We start from the raw sequence: 17,775 nt of genomic DNA, 5'->3' as shown, positions 1-17,775 counted from the left end.
TAAAAAGGTATTTTCCTTGCTAGTTAATTAGGAGATATCTCCGATAGCAAAGAAAGAGAAAAAGTCTACATTTTCATTACTTTAACAATTCTGTTGAGGATACACACACCACAAGCAAGGATATTTTGAAAACTGAAATATATAATACACACAAAAAAATTCAAAATTTTCTTATAAACTCTGGAACTTAAGCTACCACATACAGACTGTTGCCCATCTGAAACCAAGGCCTCCTACAGTGCAACTCCAGGGGGCACCATTCTCATAACATTGCTCCAGAAGGTATGTTAGAGTACCTTTAACATATAATATAAAATTAATGGTGTTCCCTGTCCACGTTGGCTGTTTTGATCTGGAACAGAAATGCAAGCAAAGTATTGGCATTTAAAAGAATGAATTTGTGTGTTCAGGGGTTGGCAAGCTATGGCCTTGCTACCTGTTTTTATAAGGACCTAAACATAGGGCTGATTTTTACATTTTTGAATGGTTGAAAAATCAGAATAATAATTCAGAACATGAAAATTATATGAAATTTGAATTTCTGTGTTCATAAAGTTTTATTAGAACACAGAATTGTCCTCTATAGCAGTTTCTGTGCTACAGTGTCAGAATTGAGCAGTTGAGACAGAAACTGCTTAAGACAGTTCTGCTTGAGACATTTTCTGCTTGAGACAGAAAATATTTATTATCTGTCCTTTTACAGAAAAAGTTTACCAGTCCCTGATATTGATGATTCCACTTCCTTAATTTTATAAAATAGTTCTAAATAGTAGTCCAAAATGGTTAGCCTTTTTGACAAATTTAATTCTGGTAATCTGTGCTTATAATATTTTCTTTAGTTGCTTTTTGTCACATTCCTTCTTTAATCTGATTCTTTTATGGTCACCTAATTTGTTTTTCCTTCATGTGTTATCTAATTTAATAAATGATGTTTCATCAGTCTGTGTAGAGTTTTGTTACCACATTGATCAATTGTAACTATCTATAAAATCATCTTTATTGGTGAAAAACAAAAGGATCTTATTGGTGGCAAGACATACACAATTCTTCTCGTGCATTTAAAATGATGAAGATGTTATTTTTTCAGCTTTCTAACTAAATTTTACCTAACATGATTATACATTCACTCAGACCCAGTAAAATTACTCAAACATTTCATTGAATAGTCCATTTTTCCTTTTTGTTTTATTTCAGAATATTGTATTTGAATTTATTCCCTCTTCAGTAAACCTGAGTTACTTAGTATTGTATGTCCATAATTTGCACGGTAGATGGCAGTGTATCATTTTTACTAGAGTATGTGATTTCTATAGCATTGTTGAAAGTTTTTTTTAATAAGACCAAAATATTTATTTTGTGAATTTAAAATTCTTTTTCCTTTTGTAAACTTAATTGGAATTGCAATTTGTGTATCTTGTGAAGAAATTTGGCACCTGGATTTGGGGAGAAAAAAAGGAAAAAACAAGATAGGAAACTAAAAGAAAGAGAAACATTATTTTACACTGGTAAGGCAATGTGAGTAAAATGAACTCATTGTCCATCTACATGGCTCAGCTTTTATATATTTACCATCTGTATTGCATTGGGAGAAAATCTTATCCATGGAAGAACTGAATTTAACATAGTTCCATATTTCAGAATTTTGAAAATAAAATCTATGTAGATGAACATCTATTTTATGAAGGAAATACCTTTGAAATGCTTATGAAAAGAAAGAATAATTGGTTTATTGAAGATGTCATGCTTTTATTACTACTTGAGAATGGAATAACTTCTGTCTAATCATAAAAATTATAATGCCAATGTATGTACTTTTTCAAATTACTCTATTCTCATAAGAGTTTGCTTTTGTCCTATTAGTTGGTTGATCGTGTTTTCGATGAAAGCCTCAACTTTCGAAAGATCCCTCCATTAGTTCATTCTAAAACACCAGAAGGAAACAACGGTCGCTCTGGTGATACAAGACCTCAGCCAACAGAGCCTCCTGATCACTTAACAATTACGAGGCGAAGAACCTGGAGTAGGGATGAAGTAAGTAAATTATATATAAACTTTAACATGGCAGAGGAACAATAAAATATCATGCTGATGTCACATCATGTACAAATAATTTCAAATGAACTAAATTTTTAAATGGTGAACACAAAACTGTAAAACTTTCAGTAAAAAAAAATTGTCATGGGGAACGATTTCTTAAAAGGCACAAAAGTCTGACTTTAGAAGATTAATAAATTTGAATATATTAAAATTAAGGACTTTTGTTTTCAGAAAATACTTGAAGGAGTGTGAAAAGACAAGTTACAAACTTTTGCAAAACATATCGCCTACAAAGGATTAATAATCAGTACATATAAAAACTCCTACCCATCAGTAAAAAGGACAAAAGCCAATAGAAAAATCTGTAAAAGACATGAGCAACATTACACCAAAGAGGAAATACCTAAGGCCTACAAAATAAGAAGAAATGTTTAACTTCATGAGTATTCAGAGAATGCATTTCAGGACTACAGTGAAATATTATAATCACTAGATTTTTTTTTTTACAGCAACAACTGATTAGTTATTATGCATACAACCAATGAATGACACACACAAAAAAACCCAATAAAATCCATTGTTTATGGATAATGAACATATCCAGGACTTTCCACTGGACCAAAATTTCCTTTTCCAAAACTATGTTCTGGTGCAGTTTATCATTTCATACATAGGAACTTACTGAAGTCAGTAAAAGAATCCCTCGGGACCAGAGCTCCCCAAAATCAATAAATTTTTATACCTCTGATCTCTCTAAGCTGCTCAGAGAGCAGAGAGGCATCCATGGCCCAGGGAGCCAGGCGCTGGCAGTAATGAATATGGACTGTGAGGGAATATGAATTGGAGTGATACTGAGGTGACTTTCCAGAGCCATCCACAACAGTGGGTCTTACCTTTTTAAAAGACACATACTCCTTTGGGAGTCTCCCCAGGAAAATGAATTTATCATCACTCGATTTTTGACAAATTAAAAAGTCTTAAAATGTTAGTTAAGTATTAGAGAAGACGTAGATACCTAGGCTTTCATTTTTCTTTCTTTCTTTCTTTCTTTCTTTCTTTTTTTTTTTTTTTTTTTGTAGTGACAGGGTCTCTCTATGTTGCCCAGGCTGGTCTTAAACTCCTGGCCTCAAGTGATCCTCCCGCCTCTGTCTCCCAAAGTATTAGGATTATAGATGTGAGCCACTGTGCCCCGCCTATGCAAAGGCTTTCTTATGTGTTGTTGGTGGAGGTTAAATTGTGCAGTCTCTCTGGAAACAGTTTGACATTGTCTCCTAAAGTTGAATATAAAGATATCACATGAACTTACTAGTTCTTTCCTGCTAGTGTATGTGTATGTGAGAAATCTTTTACCATTGATAACAAAAGTCACACAAAAGAATATTTATAGCAGTATTGCTAACAGTAACAAAGCTTGGAAACTAAGTGTTTATATTGGCAGAAAAGTGAATGTATAAAATGGTATATTCACAAACGGAATAATTATAATCAAAGTGAACTACAACAATATGGATTTATTTTAGCAATATAACAGTAAATGAAAAAAGTAAGTCTCAGAAGATAATATATAATGTCTTTGTCATAAATTTTAAATAATTGAAATATATACTTGAAATGATATAAAAAGGAAAGCAAGGGAATGATGAATGGAATTCAGGGTACTGTTTATTTGTAGGCAGGGGGCAGGGAGATAGGGTGGAGAAACCTTACGGTAGAGGTAGATATTAGTTGGCTTTTTCTGCATAACAGACAACCACAAAAATCTCAGTGGCATAGAGCACTAAGCATTTATTTATTTATAACACACTTGTGGATTAACTGGTACTGCTCAGGGAGGCTCGGCTAGATAATTGAAAGTTGCAAGTTGGACCCAAATTTGCTCCATGTATCTTTCATATTGCTTGGATCAGTGGGCTAACTAGGTTTGTTTTTGTTATGGTAATATTAGAAACACAAAAGAGCAAGCCCCACCATGCAAGCACATTTTAAATCTTTGATTATATCATGTCTGCTGTCATTCCATTGGCCAAAGCAAGTCACATGACTGAGACCAAACGCCAGGGGACAGAGTGAATATTTTAAACAGTATCTGTTCTGCCACATTGGTTATTGGTAGGTCCTAGCTCTTGTTTTGGGTGGTAGAGTCATCATTACATTATGAAAGAGAAAGAAAAAAAAATGGTCTAAGTTGGACCAATGATGTACATCATGAACCAAGAATTGTGGTTAATTCTCTTTACATGCAGACCAGTATGGCTAAAAATTATTAAATTTTCTTTTTAAAAAATGATGTGGCAGTGAGAAATCAAGGAAAGAGATTTATTGAAAAGGTTCATGTTAATGAAAAGTACATGAAAGGAGTCTAGGGAAAATTTCAAAGATATAAAGGAGTTTCTTCACCAAGAATGGTTATAAATACTACCACGGAAAGAGTTGAAGAACAACACACAGAGGTGGTACAAGCTTAGCAAGTCAGTAGAGGAAGAGTATAGAGAAGAATAGTGAACACAGAGACACTGATCATAGGTTAATATTTGTGAATTCCTGGGTTCAGGGATTAGGATCTGAAATTAGTATATACGAATATGTATGTTTGCAGTAGTACTGGGTAGAAAAAGATATACCTGAAGGAAAAAAGCATGTAACCAAATATAAAGGTACATTTGCAATATACTAAATAGTTTTACAACACAGTTCATCTGTCCTGGCCTGATAATTGATTTGTTCTTGGAATCAGGAAAAGAGCTCATTCTCTAATCTTACCCATACTCATTCTGTCCTGAAGTCTTGGAAGACAAATTTTTCAAATATAACTATGTAGAGGAAGTATATATTTTTAAAGGAGATGGAAACATCTAGATTGATGATTGATATCAGGAACATATTAATGCCTATATATTACTTTTATTTCCTCCACGGGTTCTTGACTTCCAAAGCCTTATCTTATTTTCTGGATTTTCTTACGGAGTCTGGATATAATTCTGACAATGTGAGAGCTGATTTTGAAACCCACATCTGGACTTAAATTTAGTCCTTTTTCTAGCATGCTGCATTAGCTTTGCCATTCATTGTTTAGCCCAGGGGTTGGCAAACTACAGCCAACAGTCCAAATCCAACCTGCCACATATTTTGTAAATAGAGTTTTATTACACAGCGCCATGCCCATTGATTTGCATATTATCTATGGCTGCTTTTACTCTGCAAAGGGAGAGACCCTATGTACTCCAAATACTAAAATCTTTACTCTGTGGCTCTTTAAAGGACTTTGCTGACCCTGGTTTTTCCCATAAATCTAAACTGGAGTGGTACCAGTCCCCATCATAAAAACTTATTATTTTGAATAAACTTTAAAAAATTATCTCTCTTGCTAGACTCTTTCCTAGAGAACAAAGATTGTATTCCTCTTGATTTCTGTGTTCATATTACTTGGTGAATGATAAATTTAGTACTCTAAGTTATTTATATCTTCCCTTTTATAATTTGAATTGGAACTATGAGAGTTAGGGCTATGATAGTAGCTGAAGATAGGATAAATGGATTATTTTTTGAAAGTGATATGACCAAGATAATATGGAAACTTGACAAGTTATTTAACAAAGGAACTCCTTTGTTAATAATGTTTCTTTTACTTTTTCATTTTAGTTATACATTAATTATATTTTTCATTGGTTTTTTTTAAAATTAAAGTTAGCAGAAATTCTAAATGCCTCTAAATATAGTGAGTTGTGACTAATGTTCTTGGTAATTCTCCAAAATATGGTGATATATATTTTTTTTATTTCAGCATATTATGGAATTACAAATGTTTAGGTTACATATATTGCCGTTTTCCCCCCTTTCCCCCTGGGGTCAGAGCTTCAAGCGTGTCCATCCCCCATCGCACTCATTGTGTGTGTATATACCCATCCTCTCCTCCCCCCTCCCATCTGCCCAACGCCGATAAATGTTATTCCTATACGTCCACTTAGGTGTCAATCAGTTAATACCAATTTGCTAGTGAGTACATAGGGTGCTTATTTTTCCATTCTTGAGATACTTCACTTAGTAGAATGGGTTCCAGCTCTATCCAGGAAAATACAAGAGGTGCTATATCACCGTTGTTTCTTATAGCTGAATAGTATTCCATGGTATATATATACTACATATTATTAATCCACTCAACATGGTGATATTTTAATACCTACTTTTTTCTTTGGATGTTTCAGGTCATGGGTGATAATCTGCTGCTGTCATCCGTCTTTCAGTTCTCTAAGAAGATAAGACAATCTATAGATAAAACAGCTGGAAAGATCAGGTACTTTTTGTTACTCTAACATCCTTGCTGACATTAACAAATTCCTATTTCACTTTTTTAAGCCTCCTACCACAGCTGTTAGGAACTAGTGAAGTCAGTGAAATGGGATCTTACTGCTGCCACTACTGTATTTCGTACTTTTTAGATATCAGCCATAATCATAAAGGGGACAAAAAGAAATAAATATCCTAGATAATCAGCCCCGTCATGATGGAGAATTAACTACTATAATCACTTAGATTAATTTTATTAACAACCAGAACCATTTTGCTTTTCCACAAAATAATACTTAATATTTTAAATGAAGGGACTTTGAGAACTGCTTTTATAGGACCTCAGACTTTACTCTAGTTTCATTTCCTCATCTGTGAAGAGGACAGTAACTCTTATAAGACTGAGAAAATTTATGTAACTGTCCTTTGAAAATTACGATGTTATATGGACTGTGTAATTTTTACTTCCACATTTTTAAATACCTTTGTTACATATGTATGTTGAATTATAATAATTTTTTCAATATCTAACCTTTTCACTATCCTGAATCTCATGCATCATGCCTGTGTTTTATTGAACATTATATACTTCAGTTCTTGTCCATGAAGTATGTACTCCATACATATTTGTTGAAATGAATAGTTGGAAGAAATAGCTTTGTTTCTTTTTAGCTTGACTACTCCTAGAAAAGTCATTGAAAAAAGAGCTGGCAAAAGTAAAGATTTTATTAATGAGCTTGTGAAGGGTGAAAGGGTGGGAGAGGAGAAGAATCTAATAAAATGGAAAGAGAAGAGGACCAGCCTAATAGCCAGGAGACTTGAGGGTATGTTTCAGCTTTGCTACTTGCTGTGCAACCTTGAACAAGCTACCTGTTGTCTCACGGCCCCAATTCCATCATCTTATGTAGGAATAAATATACTTTCACTGTCTGCCTATAGGGTGGTTGTGAGGAGAAGAAAATAAAATTATGTCTCATTCATGTACATATATAAAGAGGTTTATTTTCTTAACCATATGTCACCTTGCTTTACTTTTTGTTCCTTTTTCTCAAAGTTAAATTTACATCTTTATAATGAAGGTATTTACCTTGGGAAAAATTTGTCCCAAAGTAAGTATCTATCGAGTACTATTTCACAACTTTAAACTCACTAGTAATTCAAAACATAGACTTTTAGATGTTATGTAATAATACTTCAGAAATCCGTTGATGCTGGAAATCAATTTATTTCTAATTCTTATAATTAAAATTTAAAATATAATGAAACCATCTCTGGACTGGCTTGTGAATTATATTCCACATAAGTATAATTTTATATTGTTTATATATTAAAATACATTTCTTCAAGTGTTTGATGAGTACCAATAAGCATGGTGAAAACACATTGAAAATAATTTTTATTGAATTGTAAGGCTAATTTTACCTAGTTTAAAAGAAGCTGTTAAGATAATTTTTTTCAAAAACCATTTCAAAAGTATTTAAAAATTGTTTTTAAGGCCAGGCATGGTGGCTCACACCTATAATCCCAGCACTTTGAGAGGCTGAGGTGGGAGGATCATGTGAGCCCCAGGAGTTTGAGATCAGTCTGGGCAACACAGCAAGACTCTGTCTCTACAGAAAAAAAAAAAAAATGTATTTAAGGTATTCTTTAAAAAGCAACCTTTTAAAAAATGTTTTAAGCTACTATAAATGAAATTTGTATCATCTTCCAGACAAATTTAGAAATTTAGGAGGAATTTTAGAAAGATGACAGCCTATATAGGTAAATTTTACTTGGCATGTTAAGAAATGGATTGAGCTTTCTTTTTTATCTTGAGCCTGTCTTTATGTTCCTTAGGAATATAGCAGACCCTGTCTTCACTTTATTGCTTTCTAGAAGATTGATCTCAAATTCCTTATGGTAAAAACTTTGTCCTGTTTTTCTCTTTATTTTTAAATTTATATCTTTTTAACAAAAGTAACAGGGTTAAAACATACACATATTTCGGAAGAAAATATGTATAATAGCTCTGTGTGAGTGTGTGTGTGTGTTTCCCCCTGCATTTCTTGGAGGTTTATACATATGGGATCATATTTTAGGTACTGTTGTGTACCTTTGTCTTTTCTCTTAATAGTATCTTTTACTTTTCTAAAGAATATCAGTGAAATGTATTGACAGCCCCTCCAATTTGGTTGGAATATGAAACATACTGCCCTAGTTAAAAAGCAGTTGAACATTTGGCCTTTCTTAAGGAATACCTTGTACATACAAATAGTTTTGAAAGTTATTTTAATGACTACCAATATGTTGCTGTCCATTGTTTTTTTAAATATAATTTACCCATGTCAATTTCCACGTATCTCTGTGAATTTTAAATAAACCCAATTTCCACAGAATAATAATTTAATATTCATTCATTAACAAATAATTATTAAGTACATTCTAGGCACTTTATAATTAGACATTGATAATCCAAAGACCACTGCTGTCATGGAATTCACAGTTTAGCTGATTTATTTGAACAAGTTAGCTTGTGTTAAATTAGCTATTTCTACTGCCTACTCATGATTCGTCTTATTTCATTATTTTGCTTAAATATTATCTATGTTTTACTATTCATAGTTTCTATTTCAGCCAAAGTCCAATTACCACCTTCTTCTTTTTCTTAATATTAAGATCAATAGTTACATGAGGAGATAAAAAATATAATAACAATATTAATTTCAGGTATAAATTGGAACTATATTAAATTAAGAAAATAAGGGTCATAACTTGTTTTAGAGAAATTAGTTGCATGCTATTTATGAATAATACATTTTATAAATTTTTTTTGCTCTTATAAATGAGTCCATTGTTTTTACTCATACTCAGTGATTAAGTAATTGGCACCCTAATATTATCTTAGGTGAGGTATTAACACATGTTTTCCCCTAATGACCAAATCACTCCCAAGTTTGCTGACCCACCTTCTTTCACAAGTAAGAGAGATTTCATTCCCCATGGCAACCTGTCCACCCCGTGATCTGCTAATACAGCATGTGGCCAGAGACAAATGTAGTCCATCATTCCCTGCAGTAGAGCCCAAAGTTGTAGGAAAAAAAAATTTAAGCATAACTAAACTAACTAGTTATCACACGTGAATTAACAAGTCTATAGGCTCCAATCTCATGCCTACTTGTCAGTGTCATACCAAACAAATATACCATGTTATTTCATCCTACCTACTGGAACCTAGGTCCTCCTTCCCCACTGACTGGATCCTTATCCACGCAGTTATTCATCAATAGATTTCCATGGAATACCTACCTTGTACTGTTCTCTTCTTGTTGAGTGTTCCTTACTTCAGAGCATCTTTCTCATACTCTGCACTGAACTCATCCCTAGTTATCCCCAGAGAAAAATATCTTTTGTATTTGACATTTAATTAAAATTGAGAACAAAGAGGACACGGATTGATTGATTTCACTGTCTCAGAAATTGGCGGAATTTACAGTTAAACAAATAGATGTATAAAAATGCTTCAATAAAATTAGATTTAAATATAGAATGCTTGATGTATTTGAATTTTCAATTTGAGCATTGAGTTTTATTATGTATAAGCACTATGGCAGGATTTATGGACAATAATAAGGAGGATAAAACATAGGTGTAACAATTTTATAAACATCAACACTATTTTTAGTAACCATCGTCTGGCAAAATTGACTGAATTCTTAGCACTGTATGGCTAAACACAGACTTGCTCTATTGTACAAATCTAACAAGTCTGCTGCAATTCTTTTTTTTTTTTTTTTTTTTTTGAGACAGAGTCTTGCTTAGTTGCCCTGGGTAGAGTACAGTGGTGTCATCATAGCTCACTGCAACCTCAAACTCCTGGGCTCAAAAGAGCCTCCTGCTTTAGCCACCCAAGTAGCTGGGCCTACAGGTGTGTGCCACCCCACCCAGCTAATTTTTCTATTTTTTGTAGAGACAGGGCCTCATGCCTTGCTCTTGCTTAGGCTGATCTTGAACCCTAGAGCTCAAGCAATCCTCCTGCCTCAGCCTCCCACAGACATGAGCCACCGTGCCCAGCCTCTACTGCAGTTCTATGTTGGTCCATGAAATAGTCATTATTTTCTTATTTCTCAGTAGTCCTAATGTTCTAAGAACTCTTCTATAAGAATGTAATAATGTATTTATGCTGTAATATCATAGTCATTATGAAAGATGGATGGCAAGAATGTACAGTCTTCTGAGTTTAGACAATTTAATAGTAGGTCAGAATAATAGTCTTATACCAGAATCTAGACCTATTATTGCCTTCTTAAGCATAGTTACATGTAATTGCAAATGTTCCAGGCTTGATTTGAAGTTAATGAATTTCATGTTTTTAAATAAAATGAACCTGGCATAGTGACCTTGAAAGAAATACCAATAAGAATAGTAATTTAATTTACTACATAAATACTGATAAGCTAGCTTCCAGTAGTAATAATTTACTTACTTAATGTTGTACAACGTTGATGTTTATATGAGGCAGTTAAACTAGATTTCTAAACTCAATGGAGAAATTTAAATTTAAATTTAATTTCTCAATGGAGAAATGTAAAAAGAAATCAAAAAGTGGCTAATGTTTTCATATTTCTAAAACTGCTGAAACATGTCTCATAGATTGTAACTTATTAGGAAGAGATATACTACATTTGGAAGACAAATCAAAATTTTGTGGTACTTTAAAAGTTAAGATATTTGAATTTAGTTTCTAATACAGGATGATTATCTTTATTGACAATTGTCTTTATCAAAAGGATAGTGTCTGAATTCCTAAAAAGAACATAAATATACAGATATACTAATGTGAATTAAGATTTTTAAAGAAAAGCACAGTAAGTATTTTAATTTTCAGTTTCTAAAATAATGTTCACACTTTGCTTGATGAATAAAATACCTGTTTCTGTATAAGGAGATTTTAACAGATAGTTGTTTACACCTAATTGAGCTTATTTACATCTTAATTTCATCTTACTTCTCTACTGCATATATTCTATGTGCACAAAGTAGCATTTTCTTTATAAGTAGCAGTTATACAGTAGTTTGCCCTCATCTGCAGGGGAGATATGTCTGTTCCAAGACTACTCCCACCCCATGGATAGTACAGAAACCTCCGAAATCGTGATGGTACAGAAACCTATATATACTATGGTTTCTCCTATACACACGTATGATAAAGTTTAATTTATAAATTAGGCACAGGAAGAGATTAACAACAGTAACTAAAAATGGAGCAATGATAACAGTACACTGTAATAAAAGTTATGTGTATGTCATCTCTCTTTCTCTTTCTCAAAAATACTGTAATGTTTTCAGACCATAGTTGACTGTGGGTAGCTGAAACCACAGAAAGAGAAAGCACAAATAAGGGAGTATGACTATATTGTTAATTACAAATACTAGTTATTTGGGGGTAGTATCATTATTAACATTTGTTTTATGTTTGGTTTTCAATAAAGAATAAGATAAAAGTAAAGAGTTTATGTATGTATTAATGACCATTCGGTTACTTTTTGAATAGAAATTTTTCGCATACATGAATTAGTTGTACTATTGGCTGTTTAATTCTCAGTTCGTATGATGGGGTTTTTTTTTATTCCCTTGTGTATCTTTGAAACAATACATTGTTTTTGATATTAACAAAAATGTAATAGGTTTTTAAAAGATGAAAAGTCAAATGCTTATTTTTTTATTTATAGAATATTATTTAAAGACAAAGATCGGAATTGGGATGACATAGAAAGCAAGTTAAGAGCTGAAAGTGAAGTCCCTATTGTGAAAACCTCAAGCATGGTATGGTAATTTTTCTTGAAGATTAAAGCATAAAAATATTTTATCTTAAGGGAAAGATAATACTTATTTTTGAGCTATCTTGTTGATTTACCTATGTAAAAGAAGATATAAACACACAAATTAGGGAAATTTTATTCTTCAACTGACCCTCACCAGGTTTTAAAATGTTAATTGTTTTAAAGTTACAGAGGGTAAGAAGGAGAAATCTTTGTGTTCGTCTAAAGATTATACATTACAAATATGCAATTTTGAATAAGAGCCAAACTTAAATAATAATACTAAGTTGACATGAGTTGTTGCCATTTACTTAATACAATGCTTGTCTCCTTTTTTTTATTAAGAATTTGTATAGATTTTCATTGCTCAGAGTGTAATCCTAATATTGAAGTTGTGCTTTGTACGTTTTTCAAAAAAGAAAAATCCATTGGCTCTTTTACAAAGTTGTTGCAAGGTTGATTGACACAAGTTTTTAAAAATATTTGGCTGGGCAGTTGCTTATGCCTATAATCCTAGCACTTTGGGAGGCCAGGGCAGGAGGATCGCTTTAGGCCCAGGATTCAAGACCAGCCTGAGCAGCATAGTGAAACCCTGTCTCTACAAAAAAATAGAAAAATTATCGGGGTGTGGTGGCACAGGCGTGTGTTACCAGCTACTCAGAAGACTGAGGCAGGAGGATGGCTCAAGCCCAGGAATTTGAGGTTGCAATGAGTTATAATGACGCTATTGCACTGTAGCCTGGGCAACAGAGGAAGACTCTGTCTCAAAAAAAAAAAAAGCTTTGTTTATACAGTAGTGAATTACCTTAAACTTTTCATCTTCCATTATTATCTAATTGAAAAAATTACTCTACTTCATTATTAATTTAAAGATTTTAATTTGAATCTTATTTAATGGATATCATAATTATTCATATCATGTTGCTATTAATGTAGTACCATATAAATAATATTATTAAATGTTCCAAATAAAAATGAAAGTGAAATTCATTGCTTGTCAAGTGAAAACATTTTAGCTAAAGTAGCTAATTTTTGTTATTGCTTCCTTGCAGGAGATTTCTTCTATCTTACAGGAACTGAAAAGAGTTGAAAAGCAGCTACAAGGTAAATTTACTACTGAATTAGGTATAAAGAACTAATAATTTAGAATAAGTGCATTCTAAGTAGTATTTCTTAAAATATTCTTATTATTAGGACATTATTTGGTTAAATGTGATGACATGTATATATAGTTCTACATATTCATATTACTCATAAAAAGGAAGTTTTAAAAATTTAAGATATAATAAAATTAAATCTTGTGCATATTTAGTGCTTAGATTTAATAATAAGCTAGATGTTATAAATTAATTACAGTATTATATAGATTATATATAAATTATATGTAAAATATATTAACACATTATATTAAAGTGTCTAAGCAACTGAAGATGTTCATCGATAATTAGAATTATTTACTTGATTTGCCAATTCCTAAATTATATGAATTTATATAACTTCAAATGAACTTATATTCTAATACAAATAATAGTTGCTTGGATAGACCACCAGAAATGAGTACATATTGCCCATAGGGACCAGAAGAGAAAGGAGTAAAGAAAATGAAAGAGACTCTGTTTTGCCACCTGAACTTTGACAAGGATATTGTTTTGGTGGTTTGTGTCAGATCTAGATTATCCATTAATGCCTATGTAGGTCTTGACCTAAAAGTCCCCAGTGATACAACAAACAGGTTTCAGAGTCAACTGCTAATTCTATTTAGTCTTTATTTATTGAATAATGATAAGCATAATATGTATATCCTACCTAAGTGATTCTTAATCTTTATTCAGCCCCAACACGCCTAAGAGTTAATGATATACCCCCATGAGTGAAAGTGGCTTGCTAACACAGTGATTGGTAGCTGTTAGAATGGAGGTATACTTTTAAACGAATCTGTTAAATAAGTCTTCCAGTTCCCTACTCTGCCCAATTCCAAATTGAAAATCACTGCCTAAGAACTTCCTTTATCTACCCAAAGATCTTTTAGACTGAAAAACTGGTCTGTAACTGGCCCCTCTTGTGGAGGTAGCAGAGTCTGTTTGGCTTTTGAGGGCTGCTCCTGGATATTAGTATGTAGGTTACGAGGGGACCAATATAGCTCACATACTGTGTTGTATCCTAGCACTCTCATAGCACTCTCGCTAGGGTGAATGACAACGTGCTGTGGTAGCATTCAAAGTACGCTGATGTTCTTCTCTTCTCCCCAGCCCTGAGATTCCTCTGAACCCTGTCTTAGCAACTAACTCCCAGTTCTCTGAGTGATAAATAGGAGTAGGAGTGTTGATTAAGAATCACAACCAGGCCAAGTGTAATGATCATGCCTGTAATCCTGGCACTTTGGGAGGCCAGGGCAGGAGGATTGCATGAGGCCAGGAGTTTGAGACCAGTCTGGGCAGTATAACAAGACCCTGTCTCTACAATAAAAACTTAAAAATTAGCCGGATGTGGTGGTATGTACCCATACCCCCAGCTACTCAAGAGGCTGAGGTGGGAGGGTCTCTTGAGCCCAGTAGTTTTGAGTTTGCAGTCAACTGCAATGACGCCACTATACTCCAGAGCCTAGGCAACAGAGCAAGACTCTGTCTCTAAAAAAAAAATCATCACCACCAACATTTTCACTATCCTAACACAATAATGAAAGCAAATTTCAAAACAATCTTTCTTGAATTTCTCATCTTTAAATACTAAACTTTATAGTCTCTGAAATGCCTATAAATTACCTATCAAGAAACCCAGGGAAAGCATTTAGGTCTATGTAACCTACAATGGTAGATCAACCAAGAATTATTGCACTAAGAGTGGAGTTTTAAATACAGTGTTAGAAGGATTAGCCACATTTAAGATCACATATACACAGATAGTTGAAATATTATCCAGATCATAAACAATGTTAATATTCATATCTGAATGTAACTATATCTAAAATTATATCCTTTCTCCCCCCTCCAAATCCTTCCCCCCCTTTCAGCGATCAATGCTATGATTGACCCAGATGGAACTCTGGAGGCTCTGAACAACATGGGATTTCCCAGTGCTATCTTGCCATCTCCACCAAAACAGAAGTCCAGTCCTGTGAATAACCACAGCAGCCCGGGTCAGACACCGACACTTTGCCAACCAGAAGCTAGGGTTCTTCACCCTGCTGCTATCTCAGCCTCAGCTGAATTTGAGAATGCTGAAACTGAGGCTGATTTCAGTATACATTTTAATAGATTCAACCCTGATGGGGAAGAGGAAGATGTTACAGTACACGAATGACTTTCTCTTGATTGTTAAAAAATAATTACCTGTGGAATGACTAGGAATATTGGAAGCAGCACAGTGTTGACTTATACAAAACAAGACAGCTTGGTCAACTACAATCTTGTTATCCCTGTTGTCTTAATTTTATTTATTTATTTTTTTTTACCTATAATGTAGTGTCATATCAGTCCTTTCACACCATTTAGATAACCACTTGATACACACATAGGAAAAAGCAGATTGTGGCAGTTTTGCCTTTCATGGTCTTATGATTTTCAAGTTGAATTTTATCATTGCAACCTTTCCCTTCATAGATCTTTGTTTTTTTTTTTAAGCCATGCTGTGACCTACAAGCAAACTAAATACCCAATATTTCTGAACCCCCATGTCTCCTGTGCCAAGCTGCTCCCTGAAACGGACTTCCTCTTCATCTGTACAGATTTGTTAAACCATTCTATTTGCTTCTTAATAATAGGATTTATATTAGTACTCATTACTGCTGGACACAATGACATAGTACTCTCCACAGTAAGGCAGAACTTTCACAGTAGTCATTCTGTGTCCTGAAATTTTCCAACATAGTTGTGATTTATATAACTTTGTTGCTACGTAAATTGTCTTGGGGTTTATGGAAATTAACTATTATGTTTGCACTAAGATTTGCTGGGAGTGGTAGGTGGACATATCTATATATCAATAAGGACTAACTGTCTTTTTTGTACATAGGAGATTGATAATACTGTATTTGTTTTACTCCACTTTCAAAAAGATCAATTTGGCACTTTTTTCCCAAGTTTTTTTAATGGAAATAAGATTTTGTCATTCGTTTTAGGTTAAATGATAACTAGAAAGATTAAGCTAGACAGATAGTTTAGGTGGAGTATATTTTTAAAACTAAGAACATGTATATTGATCCTGTGTTACCAAGTTTATATGTGACAGTTGAAAAAAAATTTTCCCTTGAAAGGATCATGAGGTTAAAATTTTCTTCGTTAGGACACTTGGAGAACCAGTAGTCATAAGATTAGTTGATAGTTTCACTCCCAAGCAATGAATTGCTTCTGTGTGTTTCCCTGTAGAACCCAATAGTAAATCCCGTTTCAGTCTTAGACATTGATAAGGACCCTGCAACATGACAACAAAGGCCTTGGGCCTGTGCTCCTAAACAGGAAGCCTGTGAAAAATATCTTCTTTAAACTTGTTTTTTCTCTTTCCAGTAAGTTCACATTTGGATGAGTTTTAAAAGAAAGTAATTATCTTTGTGTTTCCAGAACACTATAATTTGGGTATATCTTAATTCAATTAAATAATATTAATAGACCTGGGTTTTTCACTTGTCCCCTTCAGTCTATAATGGTTAAACTACAACTTTTCCAACACTTATAAAATGGTCTTTAATATTTCAGCAATATCCTCTGCTACATTTATTTTAAGAAACAAAGTAACTCTACACTTTAAAACTTTTCAGGATTTTTAAAATCCTGTACTATTGAACCAGCTAATAAAGATGCAAAAAAAATTTTGTAGAGATATGAAAACAAAAGTCTGTTGTATAATGAATCTCATATTTTTCTTTAAATTAAAAAAAAAGGTAAATGAACTGTTCTCCTTGTAAAACTAAATTCCCCACTCTATCTAATAAAGGAGACTGAAAAAAAGGTTTAAAAGAACATAAATGGAAAGACATAAATGCTCTGAAGGAATAAATGAAACACTAAAACAGGGTCAGTCCATTTGAAGAAAAAGTTGAAGAAAATAATCACCATTGTTCCCTCTTTTATTTAATATTTGGGTACTGATTATATCCACGTGGAAGTAGAAGGTAAGGAGTTTAGGAAAATATTAGAATCTACTTACATTATTAAGTGTTTACACAGTTTTTGTTCAATTATAAACATTTGGCCTTTACTGTGTTATTTTTATTTTGTATGAATACATTATTCTCCTTATTTATTTTTGTTACATTTATTACTTATGTTATTTTATTATGCATTTACAATTCCATTTTTAAATAAAGTGTTTCTGGAACTTTATGCAATGATTGTATATTTTATTTCTTCTACCATCTGGCATGCCAATATTTCATCGACTTACCAAATAACTATTTATAAACCATTTTCCAAGGCTTAACAAAAACAGAGTCCTCTAATTCTAATTAATATGTGATCATTGTGATACCTCATATTATTTTGAGTATCTAAAGAAAAAATATTAGCAAATTATGATAAATATAATTCACTTAGTTTAATACTCTTAATGTAATATGTACATACAAGGTCTTTATTTTTAGCAGGCCTTGGATCATGAGAAAGCTTTATGACAGTGATATATTTTAAGAACAAAATAGAAATTTAAAATACGTTCGATATCT

General features: G+C 32.9%; 1 protein-coding gene across 12 annotated transcripts in view; it reads left to right on the top strand.

Annotated features, from left to right (window-relative positions):
* CEP170 (centrosomal protein 170) overlaps nt 1-17,437 on the top strand; it is a 117,118-nt gene extending 99,681 nt beyond the window's left edge. For 11 of the 12 annotated variants that reach the window (XM_075995519.1, XM_075995518.1, XM_075995517.1 and 8 more), the window contains 5 exons: nt 1,861-2,031; nt 6,240-6,328; nt 12,030-12,123; nt 13,172-13,223; nt 15,130-16,792. In XM_075995519.1, the coding sequence (XP_075851634.1) occupies nt 1,861-2,031; nt 6,240-6,328; nt 12,030-12,123; nt 13,172-13,223; nt 15,130-15,419 (696 nt within the window). In that variant the 3' untranslated portion in view covers nt 15,420-16,792. Of the gene's footprint in view, nt 1-1,860; nt 2,032-6,239; nt 6,329-12,029; nt 12,124-13,171; nt 13,224-15,129 lie in introns of all 12 variants that reach the window. The other variant, XM_075995520.1, reaches the window with a different exon arrangement.
* Nucleotides 17,438-17,775: the final 338 nt, after the last annotated feature.

Source organism: Microcebus murinus, chromosome 19 (genome assembly GCF_040939455.1).
Source record: "Microcebus murinus isolate Inina chromosome 19, M.murinus_Inina_mat1.0, whole genome shotgun sequence".
In the NCBI taxonomy this organism is placed as follows: Eukaryota; Metazoa; Chordata; class Mammalia; order Primates; family Cheirogaleidae; genus Microcebus; species Microcebus murinus.
This window is presented reverse-complemented; position numbering and strand designations above follow the sequence as displayed.